The 18810-nt window shown below is 39.9% G+C and overlaps 1 protein-coding gene across 1 annotated transcript; it reads right to left on the bottom strand.

Annotated features, from left to right (window-relative positions):
• Positions 1-4924: 4924 nt before the first annotated feature.
• Positions 4925-18256, bottom strand: MRI1 (methylthioribose-1-phosphate isomerase 1). Its single transcript, XM_070754068.1, has 6 exons — positions 18052-18256; positions 11045-11286; positions 10107-10276; positions 8153-8329; positions 6019-6243; positions 4925-5331 (listed from the first exon to the last, which is right to left on the bottom strand). The coding sequence occupies exons 1-6, from the start codon at positions 18181-18183 to the stop codon at positions 5198-5200; spliced, it is 1080 nt and encodes a 359-aa protein (XP_070610169.1). The 5' UTR covers positions 18184-18256; the 3' UTR covers positions 4925-5197.
• Between the last annotated feature and the right edge of the window lie 554 nt (positions 18257-18810).

Raw genomic sequence — 18810 nt, 5'->3', positions numbered from 1 at the left:
GCTAATTGTTTGACCCATGATACACAACAGAAATGCCAGCAGGAAAAAAATCACAACAATAATTGGTTTTAACCTTTCCAACAAGACCATTAAATAGGCATTACAACATCCAGAGAGAGAAATTATTTTCAATATACCCACCATCTACACTGATGAAAGAGGAACTTTCCACTTGAAGGAACAGAGCCAAAAATCAATGTCTTCATATAAAACATACCTAATGAGAATTCCTGCATATTAGAGTCACACACTGGGTTTTCTAAAAGCTTCTCTTGACAGCCTATTTAAATTATCCTGACCTTAAGCAAATTTTCACATTAGGATTTTTCATGAACACAGTGCGTCAAGAACCCATCTGTGAATTGGTGAAATAAAAGATCATTAGGGTCAGTCAAACGCAACCAGACTATACAGAACATTTACACAGGTAGCGATCAGATGTACTACAGCAGTCATAACTTCAAATTCAGTTCATTTAATTGATGCATCATTTTTTTAAAAATAGGGTTAGATCTGCAGCTGCTGAAAATTATAGTCAATCAAAGCTAGCATAACCTCTTTTCCCCCCTAGTAAGTTAAATTTAGATTCCTTTGAGCTATACTTTTGGAAAATGATTAGTAACAAATTTAAAATCTCCTATATAGATTCTGAAGCCCTAGGAAATATAAATGCTTTAAAAAAACAGATTTAAGAGCATGAACTATTGTTTTAATTCTGTATAATTGAAGTGGCTCATACCTATACAGAGCCCCACAGATCCTTCCTTACTGTATGAGGTTGTCCATTTTCATTTCAGCATTAATTCTTCTATATTAAAACAGTTAAGGAACATAATATTTGAAGGTTCAAAGCATTTCAATACATAATCACAATAATTCTTCTAACGGCATTGTTCACAAAAGATGGGTTGACTACAAGGCTCTAAGAAGAGAGATTAAACTATTTTGGTCATGTTTCTGGATCAACGCAATTTCGGATACACATTTATTCATGCTTTTGTTTATAACTCCTTATTAAGTCAAATATGAGCATCATATTTGTCTCATCACACAATTTTCTCTGGGGATTAGCAGTGATAGGTACAGAAAAAGAATATGAAATAATACAGAAAAGAAATAAGAGAGAAAATGAAAGGAAATCAAACTAAACCTAGTTAATACCAACACCATTCAAAATTTCTTCTCCATACTTTTCTATCCTTGCAAACTATTATTTCTTTGACTATGTCCATACGTTGTGTCATAAACTGCCTTTGGAGCTTTCAATTTATCACTTTTTTCTTTTCTGAGGATTTTGTGGACTTTTGATTTTCTTCTTCTTCATGTGCCATATCTGTCATCGGATGTTAATAATAATAATAATAATAATAATAATAATAATAATTTATTAGATTTGTATGCCGCCCCTCTCCGAAGACTCGGGGCGGCTCACAACAATAACAAAAACAATATAATAGTAATACAAATCTAATATTTAAAAAAGTACTGTATATATAAAACCCCAACTTAAACCCCAAATTAAAACCATACAACACATGCATACCAAACATAAAATCTAAAAGCCTGGGGGAGGTGTCTCAGTTCCCCCATGCCTGGCGATATAGGTGGGTCTTGAGTAATTTCTGAAACACAAGGAGGGTGGGGGCCGTTCTAATCTCCAGGGGGAGTTGATTCCAGAGGGCCGGGACTGCCACAGAGAAGGCTCTTTCCCTGGGGCCCGCCAAACGACATTGTTTTGTCGACGGGACCCGGAGAAGGCCAACTCTGTGGTACCTAATCGGACGCTGGGATTCGTGCGGTTGGTGATCACATTGGCAATCCTGTTTTTGTCAACAGCTGTATGAAAAAGTGCTGCTGATTTTTGTCCAAACCAGTCCCTTTGGCTTTTAAGCCATTATGGTTTTCTTCTTCCTGGATCTCATTTCCCTTCAATCTTTCCCTGGAGAGTTAAGTGAAGGAAGCCATATTTTTCTGGGTGTCAGATCACATGTCCAAAATATTCTTTCTCTTTTTAATGACTGATGATTTCTCTTTGATTTCCCAGATGGCTTATCATCTCCTCATTTATGATTTTGTTAACCCAGTTTATACATAACAGCCATTGGTAAATCCACATTCAAATGTTCCCTGTTTCTTCAAGTGGTCTTCTGTCAGAGACTAACTCTCTACTCCGTAGAGCACGCTAGAAAAGATGTAACATCTGACAAGCCTGATTTTCAGTCTTAGGCTTTTGTTGTGACTGCAGAAGAACTTTTTCACTTTGAAAAATGTTGTTTGAGCTTTCTCTATCCTTGTCTTTACTTCATTGATCATGTCCCAGGTTTCATGTAAATTAAAACTGAGGTACGTGATCCTTTCAACTTTTTCTATTGGTATTCCTTCCAAATTTATTGGTGGTAAATTAATTTATTTTATTTATTTATTTATTATTTATTTAGTTTGTCCAATACACAATAATACATAATGAAGGTTATAGAGGATATAGTAGAAAAAAATACGAGATATAGGAGAGACTATAGGAGAGGGGATGGAAGGCACTCTAGTGCGCTTATGTATGCCCCTTACTGACCTCTTAGGAATCTGGAGAGGCCAACCGTGGATAGTCTAAGGGAAAAATGTTGGGGGTTAGGAGATGATACTACGGAGTCCGGTAATGAGTTCCACGTTTCAACAACCCGATTACTAAAGTCATATTTTTTACAGTCAAGTTTGGAGCGGTTAATGTTAAGCTTGAATCTGTTGTATGCTCTTGTGTTGTTGTGGTTGAAGCTGAACATATGATCTTGTGGGCAATACTTAGATCATGTTTAAGGCGTCGTAGTTCTAAGCTTTCAAGACCCAGGATTGTAAGTCTAGTTTCGTAGGGTATTCTGTTTCGAGTGGAGGAATGAAGGGCTCTTCTTGTGAAGTATCTTTGAACATTTTCAAGGGTGTTAATGTCTGAGGTACGATATGGGTTCCAAACAGATGAGCTGTATTCGAGGATGGGTCTGGCGAAAGTTTTGTAAGCTCTGGTAAGTAGTGTGAGATTTCCAGAGCAGAAGCTACGTAGGATTAGATTAACAACTCTTGAGGCCTTCTTAGCGATGTTGTTGCAGTGGGCTTTGGAATTTAGATCTTTAGTTATTAGTATCCCGAGATCCTTGACCGAGTGGGGATTATCTGTGATAATTTGTTTATTAAGTTTGTATTTGAAGTTCTGATTCTTTTTGCCGATGTGTAGGACAGAGCATTTGCTGGTTCAGATTTGGAGTTGCCATGTATTGGACCAGTCAGAAACTGAGTCTAGGTCTTTTTGTAGGGTAGTTATGTTATCAGTGGTGTTGAAGAGTTTTACATCGTCTGCAAAAAGAACACAGTTGCTTGTGATGAGGTCGCAAAGGTCGTTGATGGTTGTTTGCTGACAACCATGATCTTGGTTTTTGATGTATTAAGCTTCAAACCATATTTTTCAGATATTTCAGAGATTCTGTTGATGAGGAGATGAAGGTCTTCATGCTTACTGGCAAGCAGAACTGTATCATCAGCATATCTTAAATTGTTGGTCTGAAAACCATTTACTTTGAGTCCAGCATCAATGTTTTCCAGTGCTTCATTGAAAATTGACTGAGAGTAGATATCAAACAACAGCAAAGAATACAGAATACAGCCCTGTTTCACCCCTCTTCGTATTTCTGCATCATCTGAGTATTTTTGCCTAGTCTCACATTGCTACCTGAGCCAATATAGATTTTTTTGTAATTCTTTCTTCTCATTTTGATTTTGAGAATCATTATATTTTAAATCTTTCTCTTTCTTTCAGCCCATTCATTTTTTCATGTGTGTATATGTGTGTGTTGAATTTCAATTTTCAATTATTCAGTTCACTTCAATAAACTTATATTCTCATCACATACTTTTGTAATTAAACCATATTCATTCAAAACAATTCCTGCCTATGTTTTTAATTTTTATTTGTTACTGTAGAAATTTTATCCCATTCTACTGAACTGAAGTTTTATCTTTCTCCTTTTGCACCCAATTTTTATTTCAAAATAGCATGTTGTGAAATTTCATCTTATTCCGATGAAAAATAATGACAAATACATGGCCTGCTGTGAGGAATGAATTTTGTCTAAAGAACAAAACATGAAAACAAAACATGAAAACAAATGTTCTTATAAAGAATCAGCTTGCAAGAAGGAACTTAAATGTCATGTCATACATTCACATTATATTTGCCATGTGCATTGATCCTAAACAGTTACCATACTGAAAGTAAAGCAGAGGTAAACCAAAGGTGACCTCTGCCATGAACCTTATTATGTCAGGCTATCATCTCTGGATTTCCCTGCTTCTTCCACAGTAGAAGGTCATACTTTTATATCTATCAAGATTAGGTTTACATAAAATGTATGGCAAAATAAGTTCTGCTATAAAATTCCTACATTGGAAGGCAATGCCGCAGAAAACCTGTTGTCATAAGATTAAAATAATGTAAAATACAACAGCAAAGGACCTTAAGAAAAGTTTTTAAATGGTGCATTAGCAATAGCAACAGTACTTAGACTTACATATTGCTTCGCAGTGGTTTAGAACACTTTCTGAGTAATTTATAACATCAGCATATTGCTTGATTCCAACATCTGGGTCCTCATTTTACAGACCTCTGAAGACTGACTCAACTTTGAACCCCTGTTAGGACTCAAACTCCAGATTGTGAGCAGTTAGCCTGCAATACTGCATTCTAACCATTGTGCCACCAGGGCGGTGAATACAGAGTAAAACGATCTAAGCAATAAATGAAAAATGATTCAGATAATGAATTATTCTATACATATTTTTTTTAAGAAAACCACTTGAAGTCAAAGAAAAAGTATGTCATACTATGAGTCAAAAATTCCAAAACCAAGTAACCCTCACAAAGCCAAAGTAGACAAAACTCAATAAGCAAACATTATTTAATTTGCTTAATTTGCAAGTGAACATTCAGTAACAAAATTGCAGAAATATCAAGCATTCCCAACAAATTCAAAAGTTTCTAGTACGATTTCCCCCAAACCCCAGTGGTATTCATAGGTACTGGAACTATACCTTTCAGTTGTACAAAATTCTGCATCCCAAACATCGGGAAAGATTACAGATTAGGGAAAGAATGCCTAGTAATAATTGTTGAAGATTAGATTCACACATCTGGAAACAATGTAACTCAGGTTCTTCATATTTTAAACACTTTCCGTGTCAGGGCTGCTTGAAGTTCAGCAGGAGGAAAGACCCCAAACTCTGTGACAATACCACCAGTTATCAATTCATGAGGGGTGACATCAAAGGCTGGATTCCAAACACCAATACCTAGGAAGAAAGAATATGTATGTACTGTTCCATTAGTGTTATGTAAAAGATTTAGTTATTTCATTAATGGTAAATGTTATGTCTGTTTTAAAAAATGGAAACAGACATCTCTGAAAAGATTAGATGGAAAAAGGATAGCTAGATGCTTCCAAATTTTAAAAAAATATATACAGACAATGGTAGGCCACTTGATGTCCTTCAAGAAACTGTGGACTAAATTTCCATAATCAATTGTCATTCTTCAAAAAGTAGATAACAGCTTACTACACTGTCGTGTATCCAAGGAGATTCAAGTCAGAATACATTTTCTTGATCAATGACAACTTACTCAAAATATATACATCATCTAGATTTATATAGGCCAGTAAGGGGCGTACATAAGTGCACTGGAATGCCTTTCGTCCCCTGTCCAATTGTCTTTCCTTTCTATCACCTATCTTATATATTCCCTTCCTTTCATATATCCTCTCCTCTAAGTTCACTTTCACCCTCTTTTATATTATCACATGTCTATTTTTCTTCCTATGGATTTGTGTATTGGACAAATGAATAAATAAATAAAAATAAATAAATATAAACTGGGCTATCCACTGTTAGGCCACTAAACATATTAATATTATATCATGTCTCCTTTCTTTACATACCACATTTGTTTACATATAACCTTCTAATGTTATACTGTACTACCTGGTGCTGCAATTCGTATAGCATTGATGTCTGTCAGTTCCTGGCTTGGCCGCTCTTCAATAATGATCTGCCCTCCGTGTTTTAATTGCAGGTCACAGGAAGTGCTGGGTGCTGCCACGTAGAAGGGAATCCCATGGTATCTTGCAGCAATTGCCAGCTGATAAGTACCAACTTTATTGGCTGTGTCTCCATTAGCAACAACTCTGTCTGCTCCCACAATGACAGCTGGATTAAAAATATAAGGACAATGGCAATTAAAACCTAATGCTAAAATCTGTATGTCCCAAATTAGTCAGTGCCAGAAGTGCACACTGGGAAGCTGAGCTCCTGGTTTCCGGCACATACATGCGTGGCGACCAGCAGGTCTTCACATACACATGTACACCAGAAACTAAAAGACCAGGTGACCGGAGTGCATGTGCATGCCGGAAACTGTAAGCTTAATTTTCCAGCATGTACATGCACGCTAGGCAGCTGCTATTTCGGTTTCTGGCACTCTCCCCCACCCCCCACCCCCGTGCACGCACACATTCACATTTCGGCACTCGGTGCCTAAAAAGGTTCACCAACACTGTCCTAGAGTTCATTGGGACTGTAGAAATTTTGGTTATAAATTGGATTGAAGCCATGGTTTAAGTAAGGCTTGTTGATTTAATCCCTATCAGATGGGTTCACACAATATATATGTTAAAACTTAGGTCAGATGATGGCTTGGAATGTTGCATGTACTAAGCCCGTAATGGCAAACCTATGACACACATGCCCAAAGTGGCACACATGCGCATGCAATGGTCAACTATCCTTCTTGCATGCAGCAGTGCTGAAAATTGGCGCATGCATGTATGCCGGCCAATTGTTGGGTGTGAATGTGGGCTAGAACCTGGAAGTTTGGCTTTTCTAGAATACGGTCCCATCACATGCGTGGCTGTGCCAAAACACGGCCTGGACATGCACCCAAGGCAGCTGATCTTTAGGCGCACATGTGCAATCAAACCCAGAAGTTTTGTTTTTCTGGACCGCCCCCAACGCATGCACCAGCGATGTTTCCCATCACTGTACTAGGTTATTCAGTAAGAAAATATAATTAATATAATATAATATAATTAATATAATTAATAATATAATCCGCATATAGAAAACAAATCTCTGCCTTTCTCAGAACCAAGCCATATACAGTGGTACCTCATCATACGAACTTAATTGGTTCCAGGAGGAGGTTCGTAAGGTGAAAAGTTCGTAAGATGAAACAGTGTTTCCCATAGGAATCAATGTAAAAGCAAATAATGCGTGCAAATCCTTCAAGAAAATCCCAAACTTTAGAAGGGAGGCGAACAGAGGGCAGGGAGGAGCAGCTAAAGGGGGCAGGTGGAAGAAGCAAGGCTAGGCTAAAGGGTGAGTGGGAAGGAAGAAAGGCAAGGGGGGCGCCCCTCCCTTTTCTTTCTTCAAAAGACACTCTTTCAGTGCCTGTGGCTGTTCTCTGCAAAGTCTTTCCCCCTCCAAGCTGCCCCTCCCTTTTCTTTCTTCAAAAAAAGGGGGGGAAAGAAACCCCTTCATCCCAGCAGCAGCTGCTTGGGTTCGTAAGGTGAAAATAGTTCGGAAGAAGAGGCAAAAAAATCTTAAACACCAGGTTCGTATCTTGAAAAGTTCGTTAGAAGAGGTGTTCGTAAGATGAGATACCACTGTATTTTTATATTCCTAGTAGCAGCAACCCGCCCAGAATTTCAAGGATGGTTTTCTCTGTCCTTTCATCTGAAATCCTTTTAAGTGAAGGTTAGAGATTCAAACTGAGACTCCTACATAACAAACATTAGCCATATGTTCTTCCTTCCAATAAGATTTTTCTTCCCATGTTTGCATATGATTAATGCTGCCAATTGTATCAAGAAATTATGAAGGCTGGAACTAAGCTTTTAGTGAATTTTAGATTTGCTTATTATCCAACTAAATAGAATGCCCAATACCAAGAAATCAGTATTGCTAAGTGACCTGAACAGCATCTTCCTTAACAACTTGAGGTCAACTTGACCTCTTGGACTCTTGGCTAGCCATTGACTCACGTGTGCCCGTGTCCTAACATGGAATTTAGAAAGGACAGCAATATTGCAGGAAAAGAAGACGAGATCAAGACATCTACCTGATATCTTTTTTTCTTTCATTGCCAAGGAGGCCATGCTATCAGCAATGAGTGTCGAAGGCACCTGTTCATATACTAATTCATAAGCAGTCAGACGGGCCCCCTGATTGTATGGCCGTGTTTCAGTGCAGTAAACATGCTCCAGATGACCCATGGCATGTAGCGAGCGAATGATACCTGTAAAACAATGTTACAAACAAGTCAAAATGACAAGACCATATAAAAGGCTGTCAATATACCAAGCAATCTGGAGTCTCCATTCAGATGTTGAGAGCTGAAATCCTAACAAACCTAGAACACTGAGGAAGGTGGTTATAAGTGGTGACATCTCTTACAACCAGTAGTTGCACTTACGCCCACAGCACTTGCACTTACGTCTACAGCATCCCCATGGCTACATGATCAAAATTCAGATGCTTGGCAACTGATATATATTTACAAGGTTGCAGCACCCTAGGATCATACAATAATTATTTGCAACCTTTCCAGTCAGAAAAAGAAATCTAGATTCCTTTAGCAACACGACTCTTTTAAGAACTGTAGTGATTTTATTAACAACCATGACCAAAAAAGGTCATAAAATTGGGCCAGCTCAGTTAACTATCTTCCTTGCTTGTTTATTTGTGTCAGAAACATCACAAATAAAATGTTGTTGTTAGTTGTGAAGTCGTGTCCGACCCATCATGACCTCATAGACAATGTTTCTCTAGGCCTTCCTGTCCTCTAGTTCACACTGACTACTTCAGTGTGTTCCTCCAAGTTCAGACCAGATTGCCCAAACCATTAGTGACCTGCTGGTGATGTAACATTGACGTCATGGATCCAATTCTGATGGTGCCGGTCTGTGCATACTGCCATCTTTGTTCCTCAATTTTTACCAAATTTTCTTGTGTTTGGATGGCTTCTCCTCATTGTATGCTTTGAAAAAAGCCCTCCCGCCCGTCCCTGGGTTAATACTGACCTTTATTTCTTTGCCCGAGGCATAGCTGATCATCTCCTCAGCTGTGTTTTGGGCCAAATCCACCTTCTGAGTATATGCGGAAGTGAAATTGCATGGCAGGACGCACATGCGTGAAATATCGCAATACGAATTGGTAATGAAGGTAAGTGGAGCCCACCCCTGCTTCAGTGACTCTAACATCCCTTTCATTATCTGTCATCCCTTAATCTTTTCATTATTAACATTAATAATAACAAATATAATAAGAAGTAGCATTTAGACTTATATACCGCTTCACAGTGCTTTACAGCCCTGTCTAAGGGGTTTACAGAGAGTAAGCATATTGCCCCCAACAATCTGGGCCCTCATTTTACCGACCTTGGAAGGATGGAAGGATGAGACAACCTTGAGCCTACTGAGATTCGATCTGCCAAACTGCTGGCAACCGGTGATCAGCAGAAGTAGCTTGCAGTACTACACTCTAAGCCCTGCACCACCGAGGCTCTTTTTAGGTATACCATATGACACAAAGTGATAAAATTATATGTAATTTTATAACATATTTCATTACATAAAATAACATAAAAACCCCCAAAGAATGTGCACTATTAACACATTTAGACATCTCCTGGATAACTGCTTATAATTGGCTCATCCTGTCAATCCAGAAGCATCCAAGGCCTAGCAATTTTCAACCATCTTGCTTAGCGATGAAAATTCTGGTCCCAACTACAGTTGTAAATCAAGGACTAACAGTATTACCATAATCTCTTATCCTTATGCAGTGAAGGGCTACCAAAAATTTTACTACCACACTGTGGGCGTGGCTTATCTAGGATGCCCTGCATTTTCTTTCAATGTCTTTCAGTACAAATTGGGTGCTCTGGGGTGGAGCTCCATTTTCACTATCCCACTGTGTTTCCCCCCCCCATCCGGGCAGTAGCCCACCCCTGGCCTTAAGTCACAAAGGACAGAAATGGTAACGCTTCTTGAATGCAGAGAGATGCCACTTACCAAGTGCAGTGCCATAACCAGCAGTGGCCAATGACCCAGTATTGCAGTGAGTCAGGACTCTCACTTTGTCCTCCCCTACCCGTTGCAAGAGATGGCAAGCTCCATGTTCCCCAATGCTTTTGTTGTCTTCCAGGTCTTTGTCCAGCAGTGCTTCTGCCCAGTTGATCACACTACAATAAGAGGTTACACAAGCTTTCATTTTTCTTGCTTACACCAGTGATTTTCAACCTTTTTTGAGCCGCGGCACATTTTTTACGTTTTAAAATCCTGGGGCACACCACCAACCAAAATGACACAAAATGACACCCTAAGACACTCTCCTCTCTTTTTCCATCCATCTCCTCCCCACCCTTGTGTGTGTATACACACTCTTAAACCATTTCCAAAAACAGGTGAGGGCTGGGGGGTTTTTCTCTCTTATTCTTTGGGTGCTTTTTATCATATGCTTTAAATCAAGAGTCACTTCTCTCTCTTTTGTTTCTCTCTCTCCTCTCATTCTCTGTCTCAATCATTTTCTCATTTCTCCTTTTTCCTCCCCTTTTTGCTCATTTCTCTCTCCCTTCCTCTCATTTTCTCTCTCTCTCTTGCTTTCTTTCTCTCTCTCTTGCTTTATCTCTCTCTCACTCTTGCTTTCTCTCTGTTTCTCTCTTTTCTTTCTCTTGCTTTCTCTCTCTCTCTCTCACTCTCTTTCTCTCTCTCTTTCTATCTTTCTTGCTTTATTTCTCTCTCTTTCTATCTCTGTTGCTTTCTCTCTCTTTATCACTCACTCTCACTCTCTCTCTCTCAGCAAAAAGTTGTGAGACCGGAACCTGAGCTTCCTTCTTCGCGGCACACCTGACCATGTTTCGCGGCACACTAGTGTGCCACGGCACACTGGTTGAAAAACACTGGCTTACACTTTGGGAGAAGAAAGAAGTTATGGTCTCTTGAACCCTCACCTTTCTCGTAAACTCTCTGGAGTAGTCCCTTCACGTTTGGCCTCCTGCTGGACAAAATGTCCCAACTCCTTAGCAGCCCGGGCCATGTTGACAGCAGTAGGTCTGGCACTTATTAAGTGGCTTAGTGAGTCCAAAACAAACATCTCCAGGTTACCCAGACTCAGCTCTTCCTTTCCTTTATTATGCAATTCCACTGCCAAACTCAGACAGCCTACAATGGCAATGGCTGGAGCACCTCGCACCTAAGAGGAGATATTTATTTTCAGTTTAAGAGAACACACATAGAAAGCGGTGAACTTCATATCCACATGAATAGAACGAGGTAGAAGACACTGTACATAGAGGGGGGGAAGCGACAGCAAGCATATTTAGAATGCTAACACCTAATGGCTATTCTCATACAATGGCTGTTCAAGTACAGCTTTGACTATTCCTCTCCCTGCCTTCCGTAAAGCTCTTAAAACCCACCTTTGTCGTCAGGCATGGGGGAACTGAAACACCTCCCCCGGCCACGTACAATTTATGTATGGTATGTTTGTGTGTGTGCTTGTTAATATAGTGGGGTTCTTTTTAAAACTATTTTAAATACTTAAATTTATTGAATTTATTTGGATTTGTACGATTGTTTATATTTTTTGTTGTGAGCCGCCCCGAGTTCGCGGAGAGGGGCGGCATACAAATCTAAATAATAAATAAATAATAAATAAATAAATGAGCATCACAAAGTTGTATTTACTAGAAGGCCAAAGAGTAAACTTGCTCCTTGATATCGTTTCAATCTCTCAGCATGCTTTTTGCTCCTTAGGCTTCCAGTTTACATTTGATATTTTCTCCACATAAATAAGAATACTTCTTATGTCCTGCCTTCAATATCCACTGCTTAAAACGTTTTCCAATGAGGCAATGGAATCTATACGAGATCTAAAAGCATGACTGCAAATTTTTTAAAAATGCTGCTGTGTCAGTTTTTCATTTTATATTTTTTAATTAATAGATATTTAGATATTTAATTAATAGATATATTTTTAATTAATAAAATCTACCACAAAATAAAAATAAGGAAGGATGGAACGCCTCATAGGAAACAAGGTAGGTGATAATAATCACATTGTTACCCATCAATGTATGGTTTACAAGATGGAAATTATACTCTAACACATTCTATGTAGATTTCAATAGAAAACTAGACACTATGTAGGATTGCTTTTAAAGATAGAAACATCAGCTGGTACAGGAAACAGCTTCTTTAGTATTTATGAGGGGGAACAGATGGTCACCTATTGTATATAAGCTCAGCCATTTTGCTTTACCCATGGAAGTAAGAACTAGCGAATACATATTTTCAAATCTGCCATAGAAAATTCTGTGGATTAATGACCATTTCATTAATTATCCTGGGAGTATGCAATATTGAATAATTCTGCATATGTATATAGCATGTATTATGTAGTCTATATGCATTATTTATCTATTTATTTATCAAATGTATATGGCCACCCCTTTCACAAGAAGTGAGTGTGGTAATGTACAACAAAAAAGGAATAAAAACAATAAATCTGTCAAACAATCATATTAAAAATAAATCAACATATCAAGTACAGTATACAAGGTTAAAACTGTTTATAAATACTGAAATGTTCCTGAAGTAATGGAAAAGATTATTTGGAATAAGCTGATCCGAGTTTTAAAACGACAACTTCAAACGTCTAGAAAAATGACCTGATGGAAATTAAGTCCTACTAAGAACACTTAGAAGGACTGGCTATATTTAGGTTTAAAAGAGAAACGGAGAGATAAGATCATAATTTGACAGGCTGCTAACATAGAAGGTGAAACAGAGTGATTTTCTATTATACCTGAAGATCAGACATGAACCAGATGGAAATATTAAAGGAGTCAAGTATTTGGATAAAATTATGATATGCTTTGTTCACAGTTATTGAACAAACCTAATTTTTGTAATTTGCATGTCCTATAAATTAATTAGATTAGTAAGGTTTGAAGAAAATAATAGGTTAAAGAGGATTGTACAATACAATACAATCCATCTTTTTCTTATGAGGAATTTGTTTGACCTAGGGACAGAGTTTCCAGATATTTATCCTGGAAGAAATCAGGAAGGCCAAGACTTTAGTAGAAAAAGAACATTCCAACATTGCAATTAAAAATGGGATAGAAATAAATATTTTTTATTGCAGCGATAGGTTCATTTATATACAGTATTTTCCTGGTTTTAAAAATGTATTCACAGTAGTACTGTATTATTCAGTTGCAATGGCAATTAGTACACTATTAGAAGACTTGAAAGAACAGGTAGTTCATAATGAAGGACACCTATCTATGTGGTCACTAGGAGTAAAAAAAAATCCTTTATGACATATAATTATAATCAGTAAATATATTTTACCACTTTATTAAGATTATATTTTGTGTTGTAAGATGCCTAGAATCAGAAGAGTAGCTGGCATGTAAAATTTGTTTTATAAATAAATAAAACACTGCTAAATCTAGCCAAATTAAAATCAACCTTTCAATAATTTCCAGTGGAAAAGCCTGACTTGAGATGATATTAAATATTTCTTTCGGGAAATATTTAGTGAGATAAACTGCACAGAAACATGATTCCCAAATCCCAACATCACAACTAATAATTTAATTCTACTAAGTCATAGTTTGAAACAAATACTTGTGCCAAATGCCTGTAACAAACTTCCAGCAGACATGGTTGGTAAATCCACAGTAACTGAATTTAAACATGCCTGGGGTAAACATATATCCCATCCTAAAATAAAATACAGGAAATAGTATAAGGGCAGACTAGAAGGACCATGTGGTCTTTTTCTGCCATCAATCTTCTATGTTTCTATAGTTTATCTGAGTAAATAAGAATCTGTAACCTTTTTTTTTAGTCCTTGTCTATCCTGGTTCTGGGGTAGCTAGTACCTCCAGTTAGATTATTGAAAAACTATTTTTCTTGGAAATATTTGTGACGTTTAATGAAATATCTTTCCACTGGCCAAATATAAGTGACTTTTCAAAGACCAACCTATTATGAAGACATAGTTCACCTATTACACCAGTGTTTCCCAACCTTTTTTGAGCCGCGGCACATTATTCACATTTTCAAAATCCTGGGGAACACTGAAAGGGGGGGGGGGGGCTAAAGAAAAGTTTTGACAAAAAAAAAATCTTCCTCCATTTCGCTCTATTTCTCCCTCACTCTTTCTCTCTCTTCCTTCCTTCCCTTCTTTCTCTTTCTCCATCCCTCTTTCTTTCTTCCTCTCTCTTTTGCTCTCTTTCTCTCTCCCTCCTTCCCTCCCTATATGTCTTTCTCTCTCCCTTGCTCTCTCTGCCTCTCTTGCTATCTCTCTTTCATTCTCTCTCTTTTTCTCTCTCTTTCTCTCTCTCTTGCTATCTCTTTCTCTCTCTCTCTGTCTCTCTTTCTTTTTCTCTGTCTCTCTTTCTTTCTCTCTCTCTTGCTAGCTCTTTCTTTCTCTCTCTTTCTCTTTCTCTCTCTCTCTCTCTCTCTGCCTCTCTTGCTATGTCTCTCTTGCTCTCTCTCGCTCTCTCTCTGCCTCTCTTGCTATGTCTCTCTTGCTCTCTCTCTCTTTCTCTCTCTCCCTTTCTTCTCTGCGGAGGCCGGCGAAGGTTTTTCTTATTTTAAATGTTCCGGGTGGCAGGGGGATGCGGAGCCCGCACGCACACACCCCCAACATTCCAAATCCTGCCTCAGCTGCATGCAAGAGGGGCTGGGCGGGCGTTAGCAGCCCGATGAGGAGGACGAGAAGCCGCTGAAGCCACCCCCAATCCCCCCCCTTCCCTGGGTACCTTCCAAAGGCCCCTGGAAAAAGGCAGGAGGTAGCAACGAGGCGCGAGGACAAGCAGGCAGCTTGGCGGAGGGGAAGCGCTGACGGGCTCTCCTCCTTCCCCACCCCCGCGCTTCTCTCCCGCCCTGGCTTTTCCTTCGCCGGCAGATTTCCCCGCAGTTGAAAAGGAGGCAAGAGGTGGCCTGGATGAAATTGCGGGGAAATCATGGGGCGAAGCAAAAGCCAGGGCAGGAGAGAAGTGCGGGGGTGGGGAAGGAGGAGAGCCTGTCAGCGCTTCCCCTCCGCCAAGAGGTTATTGCCGCCGCCTCTGCCTCCACTCAGGCAGCCATCGTGGTTGAGCTGAGCGAGAGGAAAAGGCGCGGTGACCACGGTGGCTCCCTGAGTGGAGGCAGAAGGGGTGGCAATAACCTCTGTGCTTTCTACGGCAGCGTGGCTGAGCTGGACGGAGGGAAGCGGCAGCTCCCACTCGAGGAACCCACGGCAACGGGCGACGGCTTGGTGGGAGGCGACGGCGGGAGACACAGGCGGTGGGAGGAGACGGAACTAAGAAGCGACTGTGAAGCCCAAGACCATCCACAGGACGACACTCAGGCAGGGGCGCCGGCAGTGCCCCGCCCAGCTGGAGCTTCTCGCGGCACACCTGGCCATGTCTCGCGGCACACTACTGTGCCGCGGCACACCGGTTGGGAAACGCTGTACAGTATTACACTAACATAGAGAAATGTAAGTCCTCAGTTAACAGTAATTGGGACTGGAATTTCCAACGCTTAGTGATGTAGTTGTAAAAAGTGACAGCATTGCTTAACAATAGCAATTCTGGCAATCCCCATTGCTGTCGTTAAGCAAGTATCGTTGGTCATTAAGCAAGACCCAGGGAGCCTCAAGGAGACTGGCAAGCAGGTAAGGTGTAGCACACAGCAGGGATGGGATTGGCTGCTGCCAGTAAGAAGAGGGATAAGCAACTCAGCACAGTTAGTTGCATCCTTCTTTATCAGCTTTCCCATTGACTTTTGTTGTGGGTAGCCAATAGAGACAGTCACAAATGGTGATCATTTGAGCACAGGAGTGCAGGCCAGTTGCCAAGTATCCAAATTATGACCATACTTTGGGTGCCCAAAGTTCAAGAACTTATAATAAGTTTTCTTTTTCAGCATCTTGGTAACTTTGAACAATCGCTAAGTAAATGCTTGGTAACTGTAAATTGAATTTAACATACAAGTGTGGTTAGTCACTCAAATTAACTAGTTTTCCACTGCCCCCTGGTGGCCACTATAATTGAAACCATTACACAGGATACACATGCTTTAAAAATAGACAAAAAACCTTTCTCCCAAAGGTGGCACCAAGTCAGGTAAATCTTTCCTAGTGTGATATGTGAATATTGTTTCATGTAAGGCTAGCAATTTGGGATTGCACAACTCTGAACCATCACTACCCTGTTTCCCTGAAAATAAGACATACCCCGAAAGTAAGGCATGTCAGAGGCATAGTTCCCTCTAAGCTGAGCAGTGAGCAATCGCTCACTTAAAAATCATCATCAACTCAGAGTTTTCCAAACCTGCCCAGAAGCCGAGAGGGAAAGAGTGAGAGGGAAGGAGAGAGAGAGGAAGAGATAGAAAAACAGATAGAAAAAAGAGAGGAAGGAAAAGAGAAAGAAAAAGAATGGGAGTAAGGAAGAGAGAAAGAAAATCAAAATCTAGTTTGAAACTAGCTCAGCTATTTAAGTGGCATTTTGATATTGATAGGGTTGCCCTATTATGAGCTCACTGTTATAGACACACAGTACAGTATTTTATTTTGAAATTCTCTGAGGCAAAACAGGGTGGGTTTTTTATTTGTTTGTTTGTTTGTTTATTTATTATTTCTGTGCCGCCCAGTCCCAAAGGGACTGCCGCTCAGACACTATACTTTTCTGCCCCCCCAAAAAAAATTAGAGGGAACACTGGTCAGAGGTTTTGCAGAATTTGCTAATATAAGGCACCCCCTGAAAATAAGGCGTAGTCAAGTTTACATACGGTACGGTGGAAAAACATACGGTACCATTCAAAGCTGTTCATAGCGGTACCGTAATAATGTGGCATCCCCTGCTGGCCCCTTCCATCGCTTTGTACCGTCCAGTACAGCAGACACAGTCTGCTGCTGTCTCACCGCCATTACAGTCTCCACTACAGTGCCTAGACTGTAGTTCCTCTGGTGGCCGGAAGCTGCAATAGCGGGAGTATACTATTGTACCATATAAGTGCCGTCGTTTGTGTGTGGGGGTGCCATACTGACAGGTACCGTACCGTAATCAGTGCACCGTACGGTACACTTTCTTTGGGGGTGTCAGCTTTTCTGCCTGTGAATTTGTCTTATTTGAGAAATATAAGGCACCCCCCGAAAATAAGACGAGGCACAACTTTTGGAGCAAAAATTAATATAAGACAGTGTCTTATTTTCCAGGAAACACGGTAGATAGCAATAGCACTTAGACTTGTATACTGCTTCATAGTGCTTTACAGCACTCTGCCCAAGTGGTTTACAGAGTCAGCCTATTGCCCCCAACAATCTGGGTCCTCATAGATAGCATCATAATGTCAGGTTTTCTACCAGTTGGTATTTTTGTAGCTTAAATCTGGTACCCAGGATGTGAGTTGAATGTGAGGTAATAGTAAGCATACATGTGCAAACAGATTTACAGTTATTGCATGTCATATTAAACCCAAATATGGTGTGTGTTTTGTTCCCTTTAGATTGGCCAAGTGTGATTGGACACCAAGACAAATTCCTTGTGTGTCCAATCACACTTGGCCAATAAAGAATTCTATTCTATTCGAGCATGTTTTGTGAAGACTGCATTTGGGGTTGAAAATGCGGATTTTGGCTCCCCATAAGAGCCAATTGGGATTGATTCAACACAGTGAAAGACAATTTTCCCTTTCTGATATGAGCATATATTTTTGTCTATTGCCTGAAATCCTTATATTCCCTCTCTTTTATTCTTAGCTTTGCGGGACTTTTAACTCCGCAAAAGCTTCACCTATAAATCAATATTCCGAATCTGAGAGACTCTCCGTGCACCAACGCCTCTCCGTACTACGTGGCGGTGACTCTGGTTCTCGTGCTTTTCAGAAATACACGTGCAACATTCTTTAACTGAATTGGGCAATTGCTATCTTGTCCCCCACCCCCTGCAAGCACCTTCATAGACCGAATGGCTTCCCAGCCCTGCCGAACGCTGCTTATTTCCTCATAGAGAGTCTGATGGGGCAGCAGAAGCTGGTTGAGAATCTGCAGGGATCCCCTGCGATACCGAAGCGCTTCCAAACTCATGGCGATCGCCAGCTCTGAGGTTGCAGCAGTCCGAAGGTCCCTGGTCACCTACGACGTGTTTGAATCTCCCTTTTGCCGACGCTTCTGCTGGGTCCTAGAGACCGTCGTCTGAAAATATATTTTGTCTCAGGCTGATTTCATAGCAGACCGGGCTACAGAACTCCGGATGATCAAATGCGGTAGCAAAGCTTGTGTTCACATTTGTATCTGGATTTTCAGAGTCCAGACCTGGCATTCTAACTAAATCAGGATTAATTGTACAATTATGTTGTCCACGGAGAGGGGCGGCATACAAATCTAATAAATCTTCTTCTTCTTCTTCTTCTTCTTCTTCTTCTTCTTCTTCTTCTTCTTCTTCTTCTTCTTCTTCTTCTTCTTCTTCTTCTTCTTCTTCTTCTTCTTCTTCTTGTTATTATTATTTCCTTGCATTGCATTGGCATCCTTCAGTCTCGAAAGACCATGGTATCATGCTCTGGATTATATACTGCCCAAAAAATAATTAAAGGAACACTCAAATAACACATCCTAGATCTGAATGAATGAGATATTCTCATTCAATACAGTACTTTGTTCTGTATAAAGTTGAATGTGCACAACAGCATGTGAAATTGATGGTCAATCAGTGTT

Source organism: Erythrolamprus reginae, chromosome 5 (genome assembly GCF_031021105.1).
Source record: "Erythrolamprus reginae isolate rEryReg1 chromosome 5, rEryReg1.hap1, whole genome shotgun sequence".
Classification (NCBI taxonomy): Eukaryota; Metazoa; Chordata; class Lepidosauria; order Squamata; family Dipsadidae; genus Erythrolamprus; species Erythrolamprus reginae.
This window is presented reverse-complemented; position numbering and strand designations above follow the sequence as displayed.